The sequence below is a fragment of the Panulirus ornatus genome, chromosome 2 (genome assembly GCF_036320965.1).
Source record: "Panulirus ornatus isolate Po-2019 chromosome 2, ASM3632096v1, whole genome shotgun sequence".
Classification (NCBI taxonomy): domain Eukaryota; kingdom Metazoa; phylum Arthropoda; class Malacostraca; order Decapoda; family Palinuridae; genus Panulirus; species Panulirus ornatus.
The window spans coordinates 84467656-84491486 of record NC_092225.1 but is presented as its reverse complement, the minus strand read 5'-3'; the positions used below and the strand labels follow the sequence as shown (position 1 = coordinate 84491486).

General features: G+C 38.5%; 1 protein-coding gene across 1 annotated transcript in view; it reads right to left on the bottom strand.

Annotated features, from left to right (window-relative positions):
• The window catches only part of LOC139757886 (ribonuclease H2 subunit B), a 39825-nt gene extending 16352 nt beyond the window's left edge, over positions 1–23473 (bottom strand). Inside the window, exons 1-4 of the mRNA XM_071678810.1 lie at positions 23289–23473; positions 18348–18480; positions 15046–15142; positions 8999–9113 (exon numbers count right to left, since the gene is read on the bottom strand). Of these exons, the coding sequence (XP_071534911.1) occupies positions 8999–9113; positions 15046–15142; positions 18348–18480; positions 23289–23391 (448 nt within the window). The 5' untranslated portion in view covers positions 23392–23473. The remainder of the gene's footprint in view (positions 1–8998; positions 9114–15045; positions 15143–18347; positions 18481–23288) is intronic.
• Between the last annotated feature and the right edge of the window lie 358 nt (positions 23474–23831).

Here is a 23831-nt window from a genome sequence, read left to right as displayed (position 1 = left end):
AATCTGTTGGATATGTAAACATGACTGAAAGGTAGTTAACACTTAGTCCCTAAAATGCTGAAGCACAACATATACATAAGCTAATTCTTAACTGTGACACACATAATATCAAAATCAACATAAATCAATTTCACATGTGTATAAAACATTACGAATAAGTAAATTCTGTTCTTGTATATAAAAAGAAGCCATGAGACCAAGACATATACAAAAGTCCTCTGAAGCACCAAATCAGCATAACCTTGAAATATAAATGGAAAAAAGGTTAATAGTGGTAATAAAACAAGAGAACAAATGGATACATCAGTGAAAGGAGAAAAAAGGGAACTGAGAAGGATATGAAAGAGGACATGAAAAGAGTACTCTGGGGGATTGTTGAGTCTGATAATTGGGTGTCAGATCTATTTATTTATTCAATCATTATACTTTGTCGCTGTCTCCCGCATTAGCGAGGTAGCGCAAGGAAACAGATGAAAGAATGGCCCAACCCACCCACATACACATGTGTATACATACATGCCCACACACACACCCATACATTTACACATACCTATACATTTCAACATACAGAGCTTCAGATTGGGGAAGAGCAGTGTGGTTTCAGAAGTGGTAGAGGATGTGTGGATCAGGTGTTTGCTTTGATAAGTGTATGTGAGAAATACTTAGAAAAACACATGGATTTGTATGTAGCATTTATGGGTCTGGAGAAGACATATTATACAGTTGATAGAGATGCTCTGTGGAAGATATTGAAGAGTACATGGTGTGGGAGGTAGGCTGCTACAAGCAGTGAAAAGTTTTTATTGAGGATGTAAGGCATGTGTACAAGTAGGAAGAGAAGAAAGTGATTGGTTCCCATTGAATGTCAGTTTGCGACAGTGATGCATGATGTCTCCATGGTTGTTTAATTTGTTTATGGATGGGGTTGTTAGGGAGGTGAATGCAAGTTTTGGAAAGAGGGGCTTGTATGCAAACTATTGTGGATAAGAGGGCTTAGGAAGTGAGTCAGTTGTTGTTCATTGATGATATAGCACTGGTGGCTGATTCGGGTGAGAAACTGCAAAGTTGGTCACTGAGTTTGGTAGTGTGTGAAAGAAGAAAGCTGAGAGTAAATGTGAATAAGAGCAAGGTTATTAGGTTCAGTAGGGTTGAGGGACAAGTCAATGGGGAGGTAAGTTTGAATGGAAAAGTACTGGAGGGAGTGAAATGTTTTAGATATCTGGGAGTGGATTTAGCATCAGATGGAACCATTGAAGCGGAAGTGAGTCACAGGGTGGGGGAGGGGGCGAAGGTTCTGGGAGCATTCAAGAATGTGTGGAAGGCAAGAACGTTATCTCGTAGAGCAAAAATGGGTATGTTTGAAGGAATAGTGGTTCCAACAATGTTAAATGGTTGTGAGGCATGGTTTATAGATAGGGTTGTGTGGAGGAGAGGAGATGTGTTGGAAAAGAGATGTTTGAGGACAATATGTGGTGTGAGGTGGTTTGATCGAGTAAGTAATGAAAGGGTACGAGAAATGTGTGGTAATGAAAAGAGTGTGGTTGAGAGAGCAGAAGAGGGTGTACTGAAATGGTTTGGTCACATGGAGAACATGAGTGAGGAAAGATTGACAAAGAGGATATATGTGTCAGAGGTGGAGAGAACGAGAAGTGGGAGACAAAATTGGAGGTAGAAGGACGGAGTGAAAAAGATTTTGAGCGATCGGGGCCTGAACATACACAAGGGTGAAAAGAGTGCAAGGAATAGAGTGAATTGGAACAATGTGGTATACTGGGGTTGAAGTTCTGTCAGTGGATTGAACCTGGGCACGTGAAGTGTCTAGGGTAAACCATGGAAAGTTTTGTGAGGCCTGGATGTGGAAAGGGAGCTGCGGTTTCGATGCATTACATCACAGCTAGAGACTGAGTGTGAAGTAATGTGGCCTTTGTTTTCGGATGCCATTTCATGTGTGGCAGGGTGGCGGTGGGAATGGATGAAGGCAGCATGTATGAATATGTACATGTGTATATATGTATATGTCTGTGTATGTATATGTATGTATACGTTGAAATGTATAGGTATGTATATGTGTGTGTGTGGGCGTTTATGTATATAAATGTGTATGTGGGTGGGTTGGGCCATTCTTTCATCTGTTTCCTTGCGCTACCTCGCTAAAGCGGGAGACAGCGACAAAGTATAATGAATGACATATAACATTTCAACGTATACATGCAAATACATACACAGACATATGCATATATAAACATGTACATATTCATACTTGCTGCCTTCATCCATTCCTATCGCCATCCCGCCATACATAAAATGGAACTCCCTGCGCGTGCAAGGCAGCACTAGGAAAAGACAACAAAGGCCACATTCATTCACACTCAGTCTCTAGCTATCATGTGTAATGCATCGAAACCACAGCTCCCTTTCCACATCCAGGCCCCACAGAACTTTCCATGGTGTACCCCAGACGCTTCACGTGCCCTGCTTCAATCCATTGACAGCACGTTGACCCCGGTATACCACATCATTCCAATTCACTATTCTTCGCACGCCTTTCACCCTCCTGTATGTTCTGGCCCCAATTGCTCAAAATCTTTTTCACTCCATCCTTCCCCTTCCAATTAGATCTTCCACTTCTCGTTCCCTCCACCTCTGACAAATATATTCTCTTTGTCAATCTTTCCTCACATTCTCTCCATGTAACCAAACCATTTCAATACACCCTCTTCTGCTCTCTCAACCACACTCTATTTATCACCACACATCTCTCTTACCCTTTCATTCCTTACTCGATCAAACCACCTCACACCACATACTGTCCTCAAACATTTCATTTCCAAGACATCCACCCTGTGTATAGCCCACGCCTCGCAACCATATAACATTACTGGAACCAGTATTCCTTCAAACACACCAATTTTTGCTCTCCAAGACAATGTTCTCGCCTTCCACGAATTCTTCAATGCTCCCAGAACCTTCGCCCCCTCCCCCACCCTTCACCACCGCTTCCATGGTTCCATCCACTGCTAAATCCACCCCAGGTATCTAAAACACTTCACTTTCTTCAGCATTTCTCCATTCAAAATTACCTATCACTTGACTTGTCCCTCAACCCTACAGAACCTAGTATAATAACCTTGCTCTTATTCACATTTACTCTCAGCTTTCTTCTTTCACACACTTTACCAAACTCAGTCACCAGCTTCAGCAGTTTCTCACCCGAATCAGCCACCAGCAATGTATCATCAGCAAACAACTACTGACTCACTTCCCAAGTTCTCTCATCCACAACAGACTGCATACTTGCCCCTCTCTCCAAAACTCTTGCATTCATCTCCCTAACAACCCCATCCATACAGAAATTAAACAACCATGGAGACATCACGCACCCCTGCCGCAAACCGACATTCACTGGGAACCAATCACTTTCTTCTCTTCCTACTCATACATATGCCTAAGTACATCCTTGATAAAAGCTTTTCACAGTTTCTAGCAGCTTACCTCCCATACCATATACTCTTAATACCTTCCACGAAGCATCTCTATCAACTCTGTCATATGCCTTCTCCAGATCCATAAATGCTACATACAAATCCATTTGCTTTTCTAAGTATTTCTCACATACATTTATCAAAACAAACACCTGATCCACACATCCTCTACCACTTCTGAAACCACACTGCTCTTCCCCAATCTGATGCTCTGTACATGCCTTCACCCTCTCAATCAATACCCTCCCTTATAATTTCCCAGGAATACTCAACAAACTTATACCTCTGTAATTTGAACCCTCACCTTTATCCCCTTTGCCTTTGTACAATGGCACTATGCATGCATTCCGTCAATCCTCAGGCACTTCACCATGAACCATACATACACTGAATATCCTCACCAACCAGTCAACAACACAGTCACCCCCTTTTTTTAATAAATTCCACTGTAATACCATCCAAAAATGCCACCTTGTCAGCTTTCATCTTCTACAAAGCTTTCACTACCTCTTCTCTGTTTACCACACCATTCTCCCTGAACCTCTCACTTCACACACCACCTCAACCAAAACACCCTACATCTGTCACTCTATCATCAACCACATTCAAAAAAACCTTCAAAATAATCACTCCATCTCCTCACTTCACCACTACTTGTTTTTACCTCCCCATTAGCCCCCTTCACCAATGTTCCCATTTGTTCTCTTGTCTTCACACTATTTACCTCCTTCCAAAACATCTTTTTATTCTCCCTGAAATTTAACGATACTCTCTCACTCCAACTCTAATTTGCCCTCTTTTTCACCTCTTGCACCTTTCTCTTGACCACCTGCCTCATTCTTTTATACATCTCCCAGTCATCTGCAATATTTCCCTGCAAAAATTAAAAATTTTCCAAATACCTCTCTCTTCTCTTTCACTAACAATCTCATTTCTTCATCCCAACACTCACTACCCTTTTTAATCTGCCAACCTCCCATCTTTCTTATGCCACAGGCATCTTTTGCGCAAGCCATCACTGCTTCCCTAAATACATCCCATTCCTCCCCCACTCCCTTTACGTCATTTGCTCTCACCTTTTTCCATTCTGCACTCAAGCTCTCCTAGTACTTCCTCACACAAATCTCCTTTCCAAGCTCACTTACTCTCAACATTCTCTTCACCCCAACATTCTCTTCTTTTCTGAAAACCTCTACATATCTTCACCTTCGCCTCCACAAGATAATGGTCAGACATCCCTTCAGATGGCCCTCTCAGCACATTAACTTCCAAAAGTCTCTCTTTCACATGCCCATCAATTAACACGTAATCCATATTTGCTCTCTAGCCATCTCTCCTACTTACATACATATACTTATGTATATCTCTCTAAACCAAGTATTCCCAATCACCAGTCCTTTTTCAGCACACAACTCTACAAGCTCTTCACCATTTCCATTTGCAACACTGAACACCTCATGTACACCAATTATACCCTCAACTGCCACATTACTCAACTTTGCATTCAAATCACCCATCACTATAACCCAGTCTCATGCATCAAAGCTGCTAACACACTCACTGAGCTGCTCCCAAAACACAGATGTAGGCTGTTTGATTGAAGAACGTAGGCAAAGAGAGTCTTGGAAAGTGGTTTGGAGGAGAAAGGAAGTGATGAAAGCTTTGTGTAAGAGGAAATGTGGTAGGGCAGCATGAGTGGGTGGTACTGCAAGTAAATAATTTAAGAAAGAGGGTGACCATATCATTGGTTGGTGTCAGGATTTTCAATGTATGTAAGGTTCATGGTGAGGTGCCTGAGGACTGGCAGAATGAATGTGTAGTGACACTGTATAAAACCAAAGGGAACAAGGATTTTTTTTTTTTTCAAACTGGAAGCTCCAGTCACAGACAGAAGTCCACACAAAGGCCAGGCCTTATTTGAAATTTAGCAAGGATTATCAAAGGGGAAAAAAAAAGAGACAATGGGAAGTCTTAAAGAATTTTGGAGAAAGTGAAAACCTGTCTTTTACAATGTGCCAGTTCAAAGTTATTGGGAAAGACAGAAAGGCAGAGAATTTCAAAGCTTCGAAATGTACGGAATGAAACAGTTATCAAAACGGAACAGGCATCAGAGATGTAGATGGATAGTATGTTTGTGGACAGAATACCAGTAGTCCACATGTTAGAGAAGCAGAAAGAAAAGACAGCCAACTGAGCCAGAGGAGTGCAACTTGACAACCACTGAAGTGCTGGCTCACTGAGAAGGTGTCACTAACCCTCCCGATACCTAGGCAGGATGTACTGGCAATATTCATCCCTGGTTGTTGGCTGCCTACCAACTACTACAGACATACAATCTCTCCTTGTCATATGTAACACTTGAAAACACCTAATTCATGCACTTCATTCTTCATAATTCTATATTTTCCTGCAGGGAGCACTATACACTAGCCCTGCCTTTTAGTAAAATGGTAGCAGTAGTAGATGGAAGTAGTAAGTAGGAATATTTAGGCAGGATTATTGGGTAGACACATTTGGCAGAGGTAGTAGGTTGGAGCATTAGATAGAAGGTGTCAGTAGGAACATTAGGAAGGAGCCTCTGCAAACGCTGTTATGTGCTGATGTTACAACGCTGGTGGCAGATTCACATGAGAAACTGAAGAAATTGGCATTGCAGTTTGGGAAAGCATGTGAAAGGAGGAAGTTGAGAGTAATGTGCATAAAAGCAAATTTTTAGGTTTAGCAGTGCTGAGAGACAGGGTAGCTTGGTGTGTGTTTTGAATGGAGAAAACTTGGAGGAAGTTGGGAGATTTACATACCAGGGAGTGATCAAAGGTTCTGCGAGCATTAACAAATGTGTGGAGAAGGAGATTAATATCTGGGAGGGCAAATATGGGTACTTCTAAGGGTACAGCTGTCCTAGTGATACTATAGGGATGCAAGGCATGGGCTATAAATGAGAATGTAAGGAAGAGGGTGAATTTGCTGGAAACAAAATGTTTCAAGACAAAATAAGTAGCATGTGGAGGGTTGACTATGTAATGATAAGGAGAGAGGTATGTTAATAAGAAGGGTATGTTTCAGAGAACTCAAGAGAGTGCACTAAAATAGTATGGAAATGAGAGAATGTGTAATACGAGGTTGACAGAGAATTTATGTATCAGAAATGGAAGGGGAAAAGAGAAGGGGGAACCATATTGGAGATGGATGGAGTGAATAAGATTTTCAGTGTTCAGGGCCTGAACATGTACAAGAGTGAAAGGCATGCATGGGACAGAGTGAAATGGAGTGATGTGGCATACAGGGGACAGACATGCAGCTGGGGAACCACAAAAAGGTTTGTGGGGTCTGGTTGTGAATAGGGAGTTGTGATCTCAGTGCTTTACACATAACAGCTAGAAAATGGAAGTGATCAAATAATGACTTTTCTTCATCTGTCCCTAGCACTACCTCATTAACATGGGAAACAATGAACAAGTGTGAAAAAAAAAATCTACATAAACATTAACAGCATAAATCAACACAGCCCATAACAAATCCCAATCCCCAAACTCTAAACCCTGTTGATATGGTTCTTAACCAGCAGGTCAGGTTGAACCAGCAAAACCAGTCTTGAATCCAAACCGAAATGTTCTCTCCGTGTGAAATTTCAACCAGACAGTGGAAACCAAAATGGATGGCATTCCTTGTTAATCTTCAAATAATCTAGTTCTATTGGTCTCGAAAAGTTGCATCAGTCAGAGAAAACACAAAAGAAAATTCTCCAAGAACAATTGTTAAATGTTTGAGGGCAAGATAAACTATCCTGCCAAGATAATTTGACATTATTCTTAAAACTGGATGAGGTATATCAACAACCAAGAAGATTAACTTGAATGTTAATAGCAAACAGAATCCTTTATAGAATATCTAAAATGTACAAAATGAGAAACATTTTTAAAGTGATAAGAGTTCTGCACAATAGAGTACAGCATAAATTTAAGGTCCTCATAGTCTATGTTAGTAATACAATAAATGTCACTGAAAAATTTTCTTGCTAACAAACATCAGTATTTTTCCAAGTTTTGTAATGAAGTGGCTCAATTAGCCACAAATTAACCACAACTCCAAAGAGAATGTTTAGAACAGACTTAAAAAGCCTACACAAAATGCACCCAGAAACAAATGCTCACCCACCCTTTACTCCCACTGACATACAGTGAAATCAAAACCTTACACCAAAAACCTACATATTCCACTATTCATGGTTTCACAACAAAATTCCTGACATCTGGAAACTTGCCAACACAGCACAAATCCTAAAACCCTTCAAACTATCCCACTCTCCTTCCTCCTACTGACATACATCACCTCTGTCATCAGCATCCAAACTTTTTGAAAATCTGATCCACAACAGAATCAATCCCCACAACATGGCTTCAGACCTATATGAGTCCCTGGCCAACCACTGGGGAAGACCTTGTGGTTGGTAGTAAAAACCATGGTTGGCAAGGTACAAGGCCTATGGGAAATGGAGGGTTTGGCAGAGTGACTCTCGAAATACAAACTTTAAGTACTATAAAGAACACTGCAGGTTAAAAATTAGCATGTTCAGCCAAATTTTTTTTTCATACTATTCGCCATTTCCCACGTTAGTGAGGTAGCGTTAAGAACAGAGGACTGAGCCTTTGAGGGAATATCCTCACTTGGCCCCCTCCTTTGTTCCTTCTTTAGGAAAACTAAAAATGAGAGGGGAGGATTTCCAGACCCCCGCTCCCTTCCCTTTTAGTCGCCTTCTATGACATGTAGGGAATACATGGTAAGTATTCTTTCTCCCCTATCCCCAGGGATAAAAAAAATCTATAAAGGTAAAAAGAAATGATATACAAAACTGTAAAGTAATATAGGATGGCATTATTTCACCAATGATGCCAAGTCAACATGCACCCACAAAGCAGCCAGGTTCCAGGTGTTGAGTCATCAGTGCATGAGCACATTTGATTACTTGTGAAAGAAAGGGAATCGTTGATAAAATAGAGAAAAAGCATAGGATGTGCTTTATGCTGTATACTGTAGGATATGCTGTCCTAATTCTCCTTTATAGTGTACAGTCTTTTTCTTTTCTTTCATTCTTGTTCGCTATTTCCCATACAAGCAAAGTAGCATCCAGATGCAAGACTAAGTCTTTGAGGAAAAAATCCTCATCTAGTACCTGATATGGTGATTTTCTTCCTTCAATACATTCTTTATCTCCTGGTACACACAAGCCAATGATAAAAGCTTCACATTCAGATGACCCAAACCAATATCTAAAGTCATTATCAAAAGTTATACATATGCAGGTTTTCAGTGCATGAAAGTGATGAAATAACTACAGCATATGTTTTGGAAAAATTCAACATATACCAGCTTGACTGTGATGCTGACAAAGACACATGACATGATAATATACAGTCAAATCAATGTCATTCACCAAAATTCCTTATAGGATGAGGGGCCATCTGATTTTATTACCTTCTACAAAACAAAATAAAAATTGCATAAAAAAAATTACAAACCTTTCCTATCTGCAACATGAGTGAAATCCTCAGTTATAGCTACAGCAGCTAAGTGAGATATGGCTGGAAAGTCTGGGTCTTCAAGCAGGTGATCCAGAGGAACATTTTTGGTGGCCTGAAACATGATAAATTTAAGACTTGAGGTAATGAAAGGGGAAAAGAAATGTGTGGAAATAAAGAGTGTGGTGAGAGAGCAGAAGTGGGTGTGTTGAAATAGTTTGGACATACGGTGAGAATGAGTGAGGAAAGGCTGACAAAGAGGATATATGTGTCAGAGGTGGAGGGAACAAGAAGTGGGAGACCAAATTGGAGGTGGGAGGGAGGAGTGAAAAAGATTTTGAGTGATCGGGGACTGAACATACAGGAGGGTGAGAGGCGTCCAAGGAATGGAATGAATTGGAACGATGGGGTATACCAGGACTGACATGCTGTCACTGGACTCAACCAGGGCATGTGAAACATCTGGGGTAAACCATGGAAAGGTCTGTGGGGCCTGGGTGTGGATAGGGAGCTGTGGTTCCGGTGCATCACACAAGACAGCTAGAGACTGAGTGTGAATGAATGAAGCTTTTTTTGTCTGTTTTTCCTGGCACTACCTTGCTGAAGCAGGGGTAGCAATGCCTTTCACCCTCCTGTATGTTCAGGCTATGATCGCTCAAAATTCTTTTCACTCCATCCCTCCACCTCCAATCTGATCTCCCGCTTCTTGTTCTCCCCACCTCTGACACATAAATCCTCTTTGTCAACCTTTCCTCACTCATTCTCTCCATATGTCTAAACCATTTCAACATACCTTCTTCTGCTCTCTTAGCCACTCTTTTTACTAACACACATCTCTCTTACCCCTTCATTACTTACTTACATATTGTCCTCAAACATTTCATTTCCAACACATCAACTCTCCTCCATACAACCCTATCTATAGCCCATGCCTCGCAACCATATAATATTGTGGAAACCACTATTGCTTTAAACATACCCATTTTTGCTCCCCAAGATAACGTTCTCTCTTTCCACACATTCTACATCGCTCACAGAACCTTTGCCCCCTCCCACACCCTGTGATTCACTTCCGCTTCCATGGTTCCATTCGCTGCTAACTCCACTCTCAGATGTCTAAGACCCTTCACTTCCTCCAATCTTTCTCCATTCAAATCTACGTCCCAACTAACTTGTCCCTCAACCTTACTGAACCTGATAACCTTGCTCTTATTCACATTTACTATCAGCTTTCTCCTTTCACACACGGCAGGGGTGTGTGATGTCGTTGTTTAATTTCTGTATGGATGGGGTTGTTAGGGAGGTGAATGCAACAGTTTTAGAGAGAGGGACAAGTATGCAGTCTGTTGCGGATGAGAGGGCTTGGGAAGTGAGTCAGTTGTTGTTCGCAGATGATACAGCGCTGATGGTTAATTCAGGTGAGAAACTGCAGAAGCTGGAGACTGAGATTGGTAAAGTGTGTGAAAGAAGACAGCTGAGAGTAAATGTGAATAAGAGCAAGGTTATTAGGTACAGTAAGGTTGAGGGACAAGTCAACTGGGAGGTAAGTTTGAATGGAGAAAAACTGGAGGAAGTGTTTTAGATATATGGGAGTGGATTTAACAGCAGATGGAACCCTGGAAGCAGAAGTGAGTCACAGGGAGGGGAGGGGGCAAAGGTTCTGGGAGCGTTGAAGAATGTGTGGAAGGCGAGAACATTATCTTGGAAAGCAAAAATGGGTATGTTTGAAGGAATGGTTGCGGGGCATAAATGAGATGTTTGAGGACTATATGTGGTGTGAGGTGGTTTGATCGAGTAAGTAATGAAAGTGTAGGAGAGATGTGTGGTAATTAATATGAGTGTGGTTGAGAGAGCAGAAGAGGGTGTATTAAAATGGTTTGGTCACATGGAGAGAATGAGTGAGGAAAGATTGACAAAGAGGATATATGTGTCAGAGGTGGAAAGAACGAGGAGAAGTGGGAGACCAAATTGAAGGTGGAAGGGAGAAGTGGGAGACCAAATTGGAGGTGGAAGGATGGAGTGAAAAAGATTTAGAGCGATCAGGGCCTGAACATGCAGGAGGGTGAAAGGTGTGCAAAGAATAGAGTGAATCTGAATGATGTGGTATACCAGGGTCGACGTGCTGTCAATGGATTGAACCAGGGCATGTGTAGTGTCTGGGGAAAACCATGGAAAGTTTTGTGGGGTTCACTTACTCTCTCCACACTAACATTCTCTCTTCTTTTCTGAAAAGCTCTACAAATCTTCACCGTCGCCTCCACAAAATAATGATCAGACATCCCTCCATTTGACCCTCTCAGCACATTAACATCCAAAAGTTTCTCTTTCGCAAGCCTATCAATTAACACGTAATCAATAACGCTCTCTGGCCATCTCTCCTATTTACATACTTATAATTATGTATATATCTCTTTTTAAACCAGGTATTCCCAAATACTAGTCCTTTTTCAGTTCATAGATCTACAAGCTCTTCACCATTTCCATTTACAACACTGAACACCCCATGTACACCAATTATACCCTCAACTGCCACATCATTCATCTTTGCATTCAAATCACCCATCACTATAACCCGGTCTTGTGCATCAAAGCTGCTAACACACTCACTCAACTGCACCCAAAACATTGGAGGTGGAAGGATGGATCTCTTTCTTCTCATGACATGGTGCACAGGCACCAATAATCACCTATCTCTCTCCATTCACTTTCAGTTTTACCCATATCAATCTAGAGTTTACTTTCTTACATTCTATCACATACTCCCACAACTGCTTCAGTAGTGCTACTCCTTCCTTTGCTCTTGTCCTATCATATATATATATACATACACATACAGAGACATATACACATATATACATGTACATATTCATAATTACTTGCCTTCATCCATTCCTGGCACTACCCCAACCCACAAGAAACAGCATCACTACCACCTGCCTCAGCAAGGTAGTGCCAGAAAAACAGACCAAAAAGGCCACATTTGTTCACACTCAGTCTCTAGCTGTCATGTATAATGCACTGAAACCACAGCTCCCTATCCAAATCCAGGCCCCACAAACCTTTCCATGGTTTACCCCAGACATTTTACATGCCTTAGTTCAGTCCATTGACAGCACGTTGACCAAGGTATACCCCATAGTTCCAATTCATTCTATTCTTTGCATGCCTTTCATCCTCCTGTATGTTCAGGCCCTGATCACTCAAAGTCTTTTTCACTCCATCATTCCACCTCCAATCTGGTTTCCTACTTCTTGCTCCATCCACCTCTAACACATATCCTCTTTGTCAATCTTTCCTCAATCATTCTCTCCATAAGTCCAAACCTTTTCAACAACTGTCTTCTGCTTTCTCAACCACACTCTTTTTATTTCCACACATCTCTCTCACTCTTTCATTACTCGATCAAACCATCTCACACCACATATTGTCCTCAAACATTTCATTTCCAACACATTCACTCTCCTCCGTACAACCCAATCTATAGCCCATGCCTCGCAACCATATAATACTGTTGGAACAACTATTCCTTCAAACATATATATTATACTTCTTTATCATTCTTAATCACAGTTTCCTGCGTCAGCAAGGTAGCACCAGGAAACAGACGAAGAATGGCCCATCCACTCATATACACACATATATATATATACATAATGCATACATGCGCATATACATATTTTTCTATCATATATATTCACTTGGCCCCCTTCTCTGTTGCTTCTTTTGGAAAATCAAAAAATGGGAGGGGAGGATTTCCAGCCCCCTGATCCCTCCTCTTTTAATTGCCTTTTACGACTTGCAGAGAATACGTGGGAAGTATTCTTTCTCCCCTATCCCCAGGGATATATACATACATATACATATCAACATATACATACACATAAAAAGACATATACATATATATACAGATGTACATTACACGAAAGTGCACTTTCGTGTAATGATCACATCATCAGGGGAGATACAAGAATGAGCTAGAAAACATAGAACAGTCAGCCAATATACAAGGAAGAAATGTGGATAAGATGCCATTGGTAAACAAGTGTTACTGGATGGTGGTGTTCGTGTTGGTGTGTTTGGGTCAGGCATCATGCTTATCATAAAATTTTTCTTATGTGGACAAGAAAGGGAACTGTTTACAAATTTTGCCAACAATAAAGCTATCTAATTTGTATAGACCTTCACTAATATGAATGTTATAATTCTTTGTGTATTTAATGATAGAGGATTAATTATATTTCTCATGGTAAAGGAATTACACTTAAAAACTGGGGAATTATTCCAGTCAATACAATGGTCATGATTCTTAACATGATTAAACAAACCATTTGATTCTTGTCCTGTTCCTATTCTATATTCATGCTGCTCAAGTCTAACAGAAAGATCCTTACCAGTCTGTCCAACATAAAACATATTACAATTTTTACAAAGTATTCTGTAAACACAGCCAGCACAATTTTCTGGTGAGTTTTTGATTAAGATATTCTTTATAGTATTGTTATTGCTGAAGGCAACGTTAACATAAAACTTCATTGCCCTACACTATCATCCATTTCTCAAACTTTCCTGCCCTCTATCATCATCACTTTCTCTGTGCATGTTGGTCCTTTTCTTTACCTGAATAGTAACCAACACTGATCCTACAGCACTTTCATGCCCTCTAATTTCAACAGATTTTGTATTTGCTTTTGTCCTCTCCCCTATCATAACAGCAATCAATACTGATCCTGTAATTTTCTGACAAATATTATCATTAGCAGACTCTGTATGCATTTTAGCAGTTTCCTCAAACTGAACAGCCTCTAGTACTTAAAGCAAGCAACCCTCAGACTTTCTTTGCTTTCTAAATGGCTTCATCTTCTTACCTCTAGTTTTGTATCTCCTGAATCCCCTCCTCTAAACTGTACTTCTGTTCATCATATGAAGAAAAGTATATTTCTTACATTTCCCAATTCCTCTCAAATCTCATGACTCCCTTCATTATCTTTGATGTTTCCTTAGTTTTTTAGTTCTTGTTCCTTCACATATTCCCATAACATCCAAAAATACTAGTTCTCTAGTGGTTGCATCTCGTTTAGTCTCCTTTTTGCTGATCTGGTTATGACTGGTCTTGGTACATTCCTGAAACTTAGTCCATGGCAGCCTTTCCTGGCTCATGTAATTCCAAATGTTTTAAATTGTCCACTAAAGTAATACAAATAATGAGATATTTTGCTCTAGTAATGAAGCTTACTAGAGCAAAATATTGTGGAAGCATGAGAATTTAGATCTTAATTGACAATGAGTGTTGCCTTTCTGGTGCAGTAACAATTTTACTCCCCTTCGTCAAGTCAAAGCTGCACTTTTATACAAAGTTATACAAAGTACCTTACTACTCTTGTTCTCTTCACAATAATATCCAATCACCCTCTCACAAATTGGGAAGCTTCCAATCCAAAAGCCTATTGAAACTCAATCCAAAAGCCTAGTGAATCTTGCACATTCAAACAGTATATCTAATGCATATACCACTCATGCTGCCCTTCATATTCTATTTCCCCCTTTACTCATAAAAAATAGGCTTCATGAGCTGCAGACCCTCCAAAATCTTGAAAGAAATAGGGACCACTGCCTTGAGCTCTCCTCTGGTGAGATGTCTGTATGTGTGGTCTGGCCAATGGTAATGCTAAATGATAAAGAGCCCTTCAGTATTAGCTCCAACCTATGTAGCCTTATAAACAAAACTGGGGGTTCTTATACATTATTCTCTTTCATATTGTAGCCACACATCTTGTTCTTGTATACACATTCAACAGTCTTGCAAGCAAAGCTATGTCCTCCATTTCTGTCTTTCCCTTTTCTTGCCCCCTCTTAAGCCACTGTTTTCTGATGTTACCCTGCTCCAAATCATTCTAGTTATGCTCTTTCAGGGTGGCATACTTCACTTAAACATATATTCAGAGCCAGCACTGCAAATCATATCTTTTTTTAAAAAACATATATTGTCATGACACCAATGTCAAATAAACTAAAACCTACTGAAGCTTTTAATATTATTCTGAACTCACTTTCATCAGGTAAGGGAGAATCAGATATGTTACATCCACCGGAGTTGTGATATACAGTTGCCCATCTGACTGTACAGTTTCACCAATAAACCATGACCTGAAAATTATTTCACATAACTGTCTTAAAGAATTTCATTATTTCTTCAAGAATGAAAGAAAACAAGACACCATAAAATCATAAATCAAAATTTGTATGCAAAACCTCTGTAATCTCTTAATGCTTTAAACACTTTCTAGTGCTCAATATCTAAAATGTCACTGATGCAAACAAATTTGGGCAACTACCTGCAATACTTTTTAAAATACCATATTTTCTGGCATATAAGATGCATCCTGATTTTAGAAAGATATATCCAGGAAAAAAGCCTTCAGTTCACACAAGCATTCAATATTTATTATTACCTTAATCAAACATAAAACATCAATTTTGCATGCTTAAACCATTTCTTTTCCTGCATCTAATACGATGTTTTATCTGCAAAATTACTGATATGCCTTACTGATCAATTACTCTCTTACCAGGAAAGATTTGCTGGGATTGGCTCTTTTCTGTTGTGTAGTACAGTAATGGGTATGATTTACACAAATCTGATTTGTACAAAATTTTCTGGGAACATATCCCCTTTGTACAAGGGAAAGATGTATATGTCACATATACATATAATACACAGATGACATTTAATTTCATCTACAACTTTCAACAAGATTATCTCTTAAATCTCTATCTAGGCTAATCATATGAAAGATCATCTTTTAATCTTCTCAGTCTAGGGATCATCTTGGTAATTCAGTGCTCTACTCTCCCCATTCAGTCTAGGTCTTTTTTTCAAGTAGGATGTACAAAAGTAAACAATATTCAAGATGGGGACACACCAATGAACAGTAAAGAGCAAGGATAATTTCCCTAAACACACCAATGAACAGTAAAGAGCAAGGATAATTTCCCTAAACTTAAGTTTGAAAACCCAGTCCATAAATCCAACAGTTCTGTTGGTTGTTTTTACTGTTTCTAGGTTTTCCTTACTTGGTTTAAAGTCACCACGGATTTTAATGCCCAAGTCTTTTCCCTCATTTACCTTCTGCATCTCAACATTCTATGAATTTGTACCCTATTTCTTGAATGTTGTTCTGCAGTGGTTTTACGGTAACCTCCTTTATATACAGCTTCACTTGTACTCAGTCGCTTTTTACTACATTAGCAAGATAGCAAAAGAAACTGACAAAGAACAGCTTCAGTCATCCACTCTGTAGCTGTTATGCATGATGCATCTAAATCAAAGCCTTCTATCCACAACCAAGCTTCAGAGACCCTTCCATGGTTTCCCCTGACATATTCATATGCCCTGGTTCAGTCCAAAGACAGCACATTGCCCCTTCATTTCACTCTGTATCAAGCTCAACTCCCACCTTTCTGCACATTCAGGCCCCACTATCTCAAAGCATCTTTCACCCCATCCTTCCACCTTCACCTAGGTTTCCCACTTTCCTTGTTTCCTCCACTTCTGACATGTATATCCTCTTAGTTATTAATTTCTTACTCATCCTTTCCATATATTTGGGCAATTTTAACCCACCCTCTTCAGCTCTCTCATACATACCTCCCTTACTACCACACACATCTCTCTTCCAAGATCATTTCTTATTTGATCAACCCTTGCTACACTTTATACTGTATTTAAACATTTCATATCTATTACATCCACTCTGTGAATGCACTACCTAGGACCCACACTTCACACCCATATAACATCATCAGGACTACCATGCAGATGGGTCAGGATATTGTGATACAAGTATTAAGAATGTTTGTGCCAAATCAAATCGGGATATGTCATGATATTAGTTTCCAATTACTCAGGGGATTAATTAGGACCATAGGCAAAAAGTGCTTGAAATAATACTCATATACTTATGTAAACAGTGCAAACAATGTACAAATAATACTCAAAACATTAGTATTAATCAGTTCATGCATTAGGTGAGGCCCTATCAAAGAGAACTGTGGAAAAAATAAAAAAAAAAAGAGCACAATCTACCATATTCCCTCTACATAAATGTTGAAAAAATGGTGTCTGGGATTCCAGGAGCTAGGTAAGGTTTTTCCTATATCTTTGTGATTTATGTATGTACATGATTAATTGCAAGAAGTAGTTGGTAGGCAGCCAAAGACCAGGAAGGTATGGAAAGAAAAAGATTGTGAGAGACTGGGGCCTGAACATATAGGAGGGTGAGAGGCGTGCAAGGAATAGAGTGAACTGGAACAATGTGGTATACTAGAGTTGATGTGCTGTCAATGGACTGAATCACAGAATGTGAAGCATCTGTGGTAAACCATGGAAAGGTGTGTGGGGCCTGGATGTGGATTGGGAGCTGTGGTTTCGGTGCTTTACACATGACAGCTAAAGACTGAGTGTGAACAAATGGAAATCATTCCCTCCAATGTTTTATTTTTCAAAAAAAAAAAAAGAAGAAGAAGAAGAAGAAGAAGAAACAGAGAAGGGGGCTGTGGTGACGGCCTTGATTCGCCTATAAGAATGCTGAATAAAAAACAGAGTACTCCTGTTATCAAGTAATGTGTAATCATATAAGCAAAACTAAAGGCTCCTCACCTCACCCAAAGAACAAGGTTCAACAATCAATACCTAGGAAACATGGCACAACCCAACCTCAAAAGTGAGGTCAGGAAAGATGTCATGTTCCTTTGTAAATCACTATAGTCAAAAATCAACTTAAACTTGAAAGGAAAAACTGTAACAACACCTCTTAGCAGTGGCATCAGGAACTACTGTATCAATATAAACATTTAAAAGGCTTAAAGGGCAGGTAGAAACATAATCAGATGAAATCACATGGATAGTGGTTACTACAATATGAACCTGTACTGGAAGATATTGGAAATTCCAAATACAGTACAAGATTTATCCATTTAGTTAAATGCTGTATCATTAAGCCTTTCCCATATTAAGCAAAACATTTTAAGTTTAGGTACACTTCTTGATCATAAATCTATACCCAAAAATGGAGACATGAAAAAGAGATCTTCCAATATCTTGCAATTTCAGAATTCTAGCATGCAGGATGTTTCAAATTTCCCTAAGTGCATTAATATAAGCAGAGTTCAACTCTGTAAATGCTTGATTGCACTATTTCACGATTCAAAATTTGTATAAATTAATCAAGTTTGAATTTGGTCTACATTTAAAATTTCACCATCATCCATTACAACTCTTATAAAGGAAATACATTTCTGTTCCTCTTATGATAAAATCACATTAAGTTAACAAGTTATCACTTACACATACCTGTAACCTTCATCAAAGGCAACAAAATCAAATATTCTATTGCTGTCTTTATCAAAAACATATAATGCAGGTTTAGCAGTACATGGATGCCTCAGTTTTATCAGCTGAATGTTTGCTGATGTGAAGAAGGAATCTGCAAAAAAGATACTATGTAAATATACACACTCTATCCAGTGAAAATGTTTTACTTTTTAAGACCAAATATCTATACATAAATTTTGTAAGAAAACAAGCACCATATACCATATACAGCTATAAAGAAAAGCATCACAAAGTGCAATTAAATCATAACACATCATTATCTTAGAAATCTTATCATTTTCAAACGCATTTACACAACACTCCAAGCTGTCCTTCCTCTCTTACTATTTGGACAATTCTTAATTCATCCTTTCTTACCTCAATGACTGATATAAAATAAATGCAAATTATTTTTTGCAATATGAAAAAACATTTCTCCAAGTGGGTGCACAGCCTTTAGATTTAGAGTATACAGAAAACACTTGATCATAAGGTCAAAACACCATTTTTCCCAATAAAATAATAATACACCAGAATTTCAGCCACTTCATGCACTGTAATATCTTTATGGCCACCTAATGCTCATTCAGAGACCCAACAACAATATATCAAGCCACGCAGGACCAGGGCCACCAAGAGCTGATGTGGGCAGGAAAGGGTTGAGAGAGAGAGAGAGAGAGAGAGAGAGAGAGAGAGATGGGGGGGGGGGGGGGGGGCTGGATGAAAAAGTAAAAATTCTTCCAAGAAACAAAAGAAATTCCCAATGTACCAACCAGATACAAAGGATGCAGTTCAGGACAGGACTGTACAAAACTGGTTCATTCCTAAATTTAATCATATAATTATCAGTAAGACATTGACAAGAAACTTTACACATAAAGGCTCTTTCATAAATTCATCATATTTCTATGTTCAGCTATTGTAGGGACTTCACTCTTCTTCCTAGTCCTAACGCTATAAAGATGATTTTGTAAAGTGTTGCAGAGCTATTCTTCCTGTAAAACTAACATTGTAAAAGGTCAAAGACCTTTAAAAGCTCCCACCTAAGCTGATATAAAGGATCTAGAGGTTTCATGAGAAAAAAGGAACTTTAACAAAATACTCAATATGGCCTAAAGACATTGTCATATCCAACCAAAAATGTTCCAGCAATGCAGTATTACATGATGTAATTGTATTACCAGTCTTAATATTGTCATAACAAAGGCTAGAGAAAAAACCTAAACAATGAATCAATTACTAATGATTCTCCATATTCCTGAAGAAAAATTTTAAAATTTCCATACTGACTGGTAATGTCTACAGTAGTGACTCCCAATTTTTTTGCTGTAACTAAATTTACCACGTACTGGACCTTGTGATCCCTCAAGCATATGACAGATATTCTAACGAGTATTTATTGGTAAATAAATAAAATAATATAATTACAAGGTCTAGATTAATATGTAATGCGATTCTTTTATCTACTGCCATTATTAATTATAATGTATATGGTACATTTATAAATCTGATGAAATAATAATACGACAATTATTCAGTTTTCTATAAAACTCACAAAGCACCCTGAATCTTTCAAGTTCATTTGTTCATAAGAAAAAAAGATATATGTCTGAACAACAAAGCAACCCAACTTCAACATAAATGAAAAAAAAAAATCCTTTCAAAATCAACTGCTACTCTGCTGTAGTTTCTCTTTCAGCTCTTTAATTTTGGGTGAATATTGACAGCCAAGGTGTAGCACAGGTCATGCTGTGGGTCAACAAGAGCTACCACTCTAGTTTTGGTGATTACCTGACTAGAAAACCTTGCCTCACATTTGTAAGTAGTTGGCAAGGGAAGCAGGGTTAGGTGTGCATGAATGCCAATCATCAATATGCTAGATTAAAAATACTTAGTTGAATAATACTTATTTGTAGAGCAAATGTTCAACAAAATTGATTTGGGTAAAGTTGCACTTTAAAAATTATCTCGATGCCCTTTCCAACCTCACTGAGGACCCCTGGCACCCTGGTTTGGGTTGCATCCTAAGATTGGGAAACTGGTATACAGTATAATGGAGGGATGAACATTTATGTACACGAGTTCCATTTCAGCATTCTCCTTAAATACTTCTATACAATTGTTTGAGAAAATCCAAATGCAAAAAATTCTAAAACAAAAGCTAGATGCCGATGACTGAGTCACTGAAGAATTCTGCTGGGGAAATAGCATATATCCATTAGTACTACATAATGAAATAAGGATACAGTATTTCATCTCCTTTATGGCAATTAGAGTCATTAAACAATACAAAAAAACAAGTTTAAGGATTGCAAATGCAGCAAAACTCACATATTTTAGGACCACTATCAGATGAGAAATATGAGTCCATGTGCAAACAGTCCTCTTTATGGTCAAGGCAATGATCCCTCCTACATGCAACAAAAAGTAACTACCCGAGAAAAAATGAAAGAAGCACACTGACTTTCATGGCAAAGTGATCTACCTTAACACAAAAGTAAAACCCAACAGTATATGACCTCATTGATATCAACAGAAGTAATGCATACTGACACCAGTAAGATTTACTTAAATGAAACTCTAACCTAAATGAAAAGAAATTTATGTCTGTACATAGAGCTATCAATTACTGGATTAATCTCCTAAAAGAGGGAGTATATTCAAAAAGCTATTAAGCCTCCAAGAGAATAAACTCTATGGTAATAAATCTGGAAAACTGATCTGGATGTTGATATACCCATCACCTAAAGTCATAAATACATGAACCAATGCAGAGGTAATGACGAGGGGTTGACACTAGAAGCCAAGTCCACATTCAGAAGAAATCCTGTAATTATCAGCAAGTTATTACAAAAATAAATGTAAGTTATGGAGTCATTTGCACTCAGCTGCTGAGAGGTTTTCTTCACTAATTATGTTTGCTGTGCTTAAAAACTCTGATTACTTCCTTTCATAATGTGCAACTAATAGGGCAGATTTGTTGGGTTGAAATTTTGCTTGGGCTTGCATCGCTATCAGCTTTAGATGCTGAGTTTCTTACTTCTATGTTAGTGTAGTGTTCTGTGATCAAAATAACTGTGGAGCATGATTGGAACATTAAGTTTTACTGAATGATTGTAAATAATGAAGATTATGTATATCTACAAAGATGTGGGATTAATTCATGTAAAATAGGCAAATCTCTTTTAAAATTTCAATAGAACCAATGAAAACTTTACTTAACAGCTAAAATGTACATTAGAAATATGCTAAAACAGCAAAGTGTTTTGCTTTCAATGACCACATGGCCACTCAGCCTGTCATCTGTCTACTAACAATAAGAGGCTTTTGTGCAATGCTTTCTTGGGTGTAACTGTTATATTTCAACTACATTACTTAAAGTTAAGATAAATCTCAACAGCTATGAGAAATTTTCCTGTTTTTTACATTAACCCTTTTGCTGCACAGTTTGGATATACCTAAGCAAGCATTCATACCCATTGCCTGCAAAATTTGGGTTTACCTCACAGCTACAAAAAAATTTCACCCTGCTACAGCATTCAGGATTATACTCTTGTACCTGAAACCAACATCAAATCTCTATGTATACTATCATCTGAGTTCCATGCTATGAAACATGAATTTTCATATGTATCAATTTACAAGGAGAGTGTGTGATAGTATAATCAAAGGGGTTGGTGTGAGAGGAAAACCGTCTGTGGCATGGGAAATAAAGTGGAAGAGTACTGGAGGGAGAGCAATGGTGTAAGAATATATGGAATGGTGTATGCAAGGAAGGCATGTAAGGCCAGGGATAAGTGGAGACTCTTTTGCCAATGGCCGCCCACTTGATGGGAGTTCTAGGAGGGAACAGTCATTTAAGATATAGACAGATATTTACATTCTAATATATAATTTTGAAGAAACTGGATTAGTAGTATTTTACAATTTGTATAGTATAATGCAGCTTCTTTCAACACTGAAAAGTTATTACAAAAGGTCAAACTCATACTTTTCTATTTTGGTGAACAACTGACACTTTTCATGAAAAAGCCTGAAATCAATTGAACTGTGAAAGGTTTAATAAACCCCCACATTTTCCCTGATACACTTGGCCCTCACTGGCATAACCCTGTCTAATATCATTCAGTATAACATAATGCTCCAATTCATGTTTGGCAACCGTTGCTATACTCTCTGAACACTAAACTAGCACTGCAAAACAAAAATCATTCAATATTAAAAGCTAATGGCAATGCGGAACTAAATTAGACTTTCACGTTACCATATGTGGCCTACAATAAAAAAAATCGACAACTATGGTAAGCTCAGCCCATAGGTGAAATCAGGTGAGGTTTTTCATGGGTTTAGTTGATATCTAGTGCTTTCACTTACTTGTACCGGATGTTTTCACTAAATCCTCATAACCAACACTATTGCCATTATCTTTCATATAGAAATAATGCTCCAAGTTATGCTCTCCAGGTTGACTTACACACTGCCATCAAATATATCAAGCCTAGAGAAGCATTTCTTCCAAATCCAAGTTACTTTTGCTGTGCCCTTAAACTAGAACTTTATTATACCAATGTTATTTTTATGGTGACTTTAAACTATATGTTCATTGACTGGTGCATTAAGGTAATTCGTGGGTCTAAGTATTGCATTTCGCACACATGAGTGTCCCGTGTGCTCACCTGTATTGAATAAAAGTATGACACGAGGCCATTGTTGCAGAATTCATGGCGTCTGGAATGCCACATATTTCGTCCTCTACTGAAATCCTATTATGACCATGACACTCCTAACAGAGATAACCATTCTAAACTTGAAGAATGGAATGAGACAAACCCTTAAGTGGGATAGAAGTATGGATCAATCGTCACATATTACACATGAATTAATAAATAACGGCATGGAATAATGGGGGTTAAATCTTACTCTTCATGAACATAACACTCTGACGGCATTTTGGTATACTTTGCGAGGCCATAACTTGCTCATCATTGTTCGACTGTCTCTTTTTGGTTGGACTTCTCGGCATTTTGTTACACAGGTGGATTGAAAATGTAACAATAATAGTTAACCCCTCAAAATGGTAACCTTCCAAGATGTAAATAAACAGTTTTTGGCGGGTAAACGATGGTTATATTGCTATTCTTCGGGATCACATAACAGTAAATCGCACAACAACCATTTAATCATAAACGTGGACACTTTAATCAAATACATGGGTTGTATTCGGTGTATATTTGGTGTACAATACTTGTGAGAATTATTTTAAAGGACTGGAGTCTTGTTTTCCAATGTCCAAGATACCAAAGAATAATCCACTAAGATATATCTGGTATAGTCACCACCCAAAATATCTAATTTCTTCATTATCTTATGAAAATACTGCCACTTAATTGAAATAAGTTTACGTTCAACGTGCGTTTCAAGTATTTGTGCAAACATTCAGAGTAATATTTACTTCAACCACTT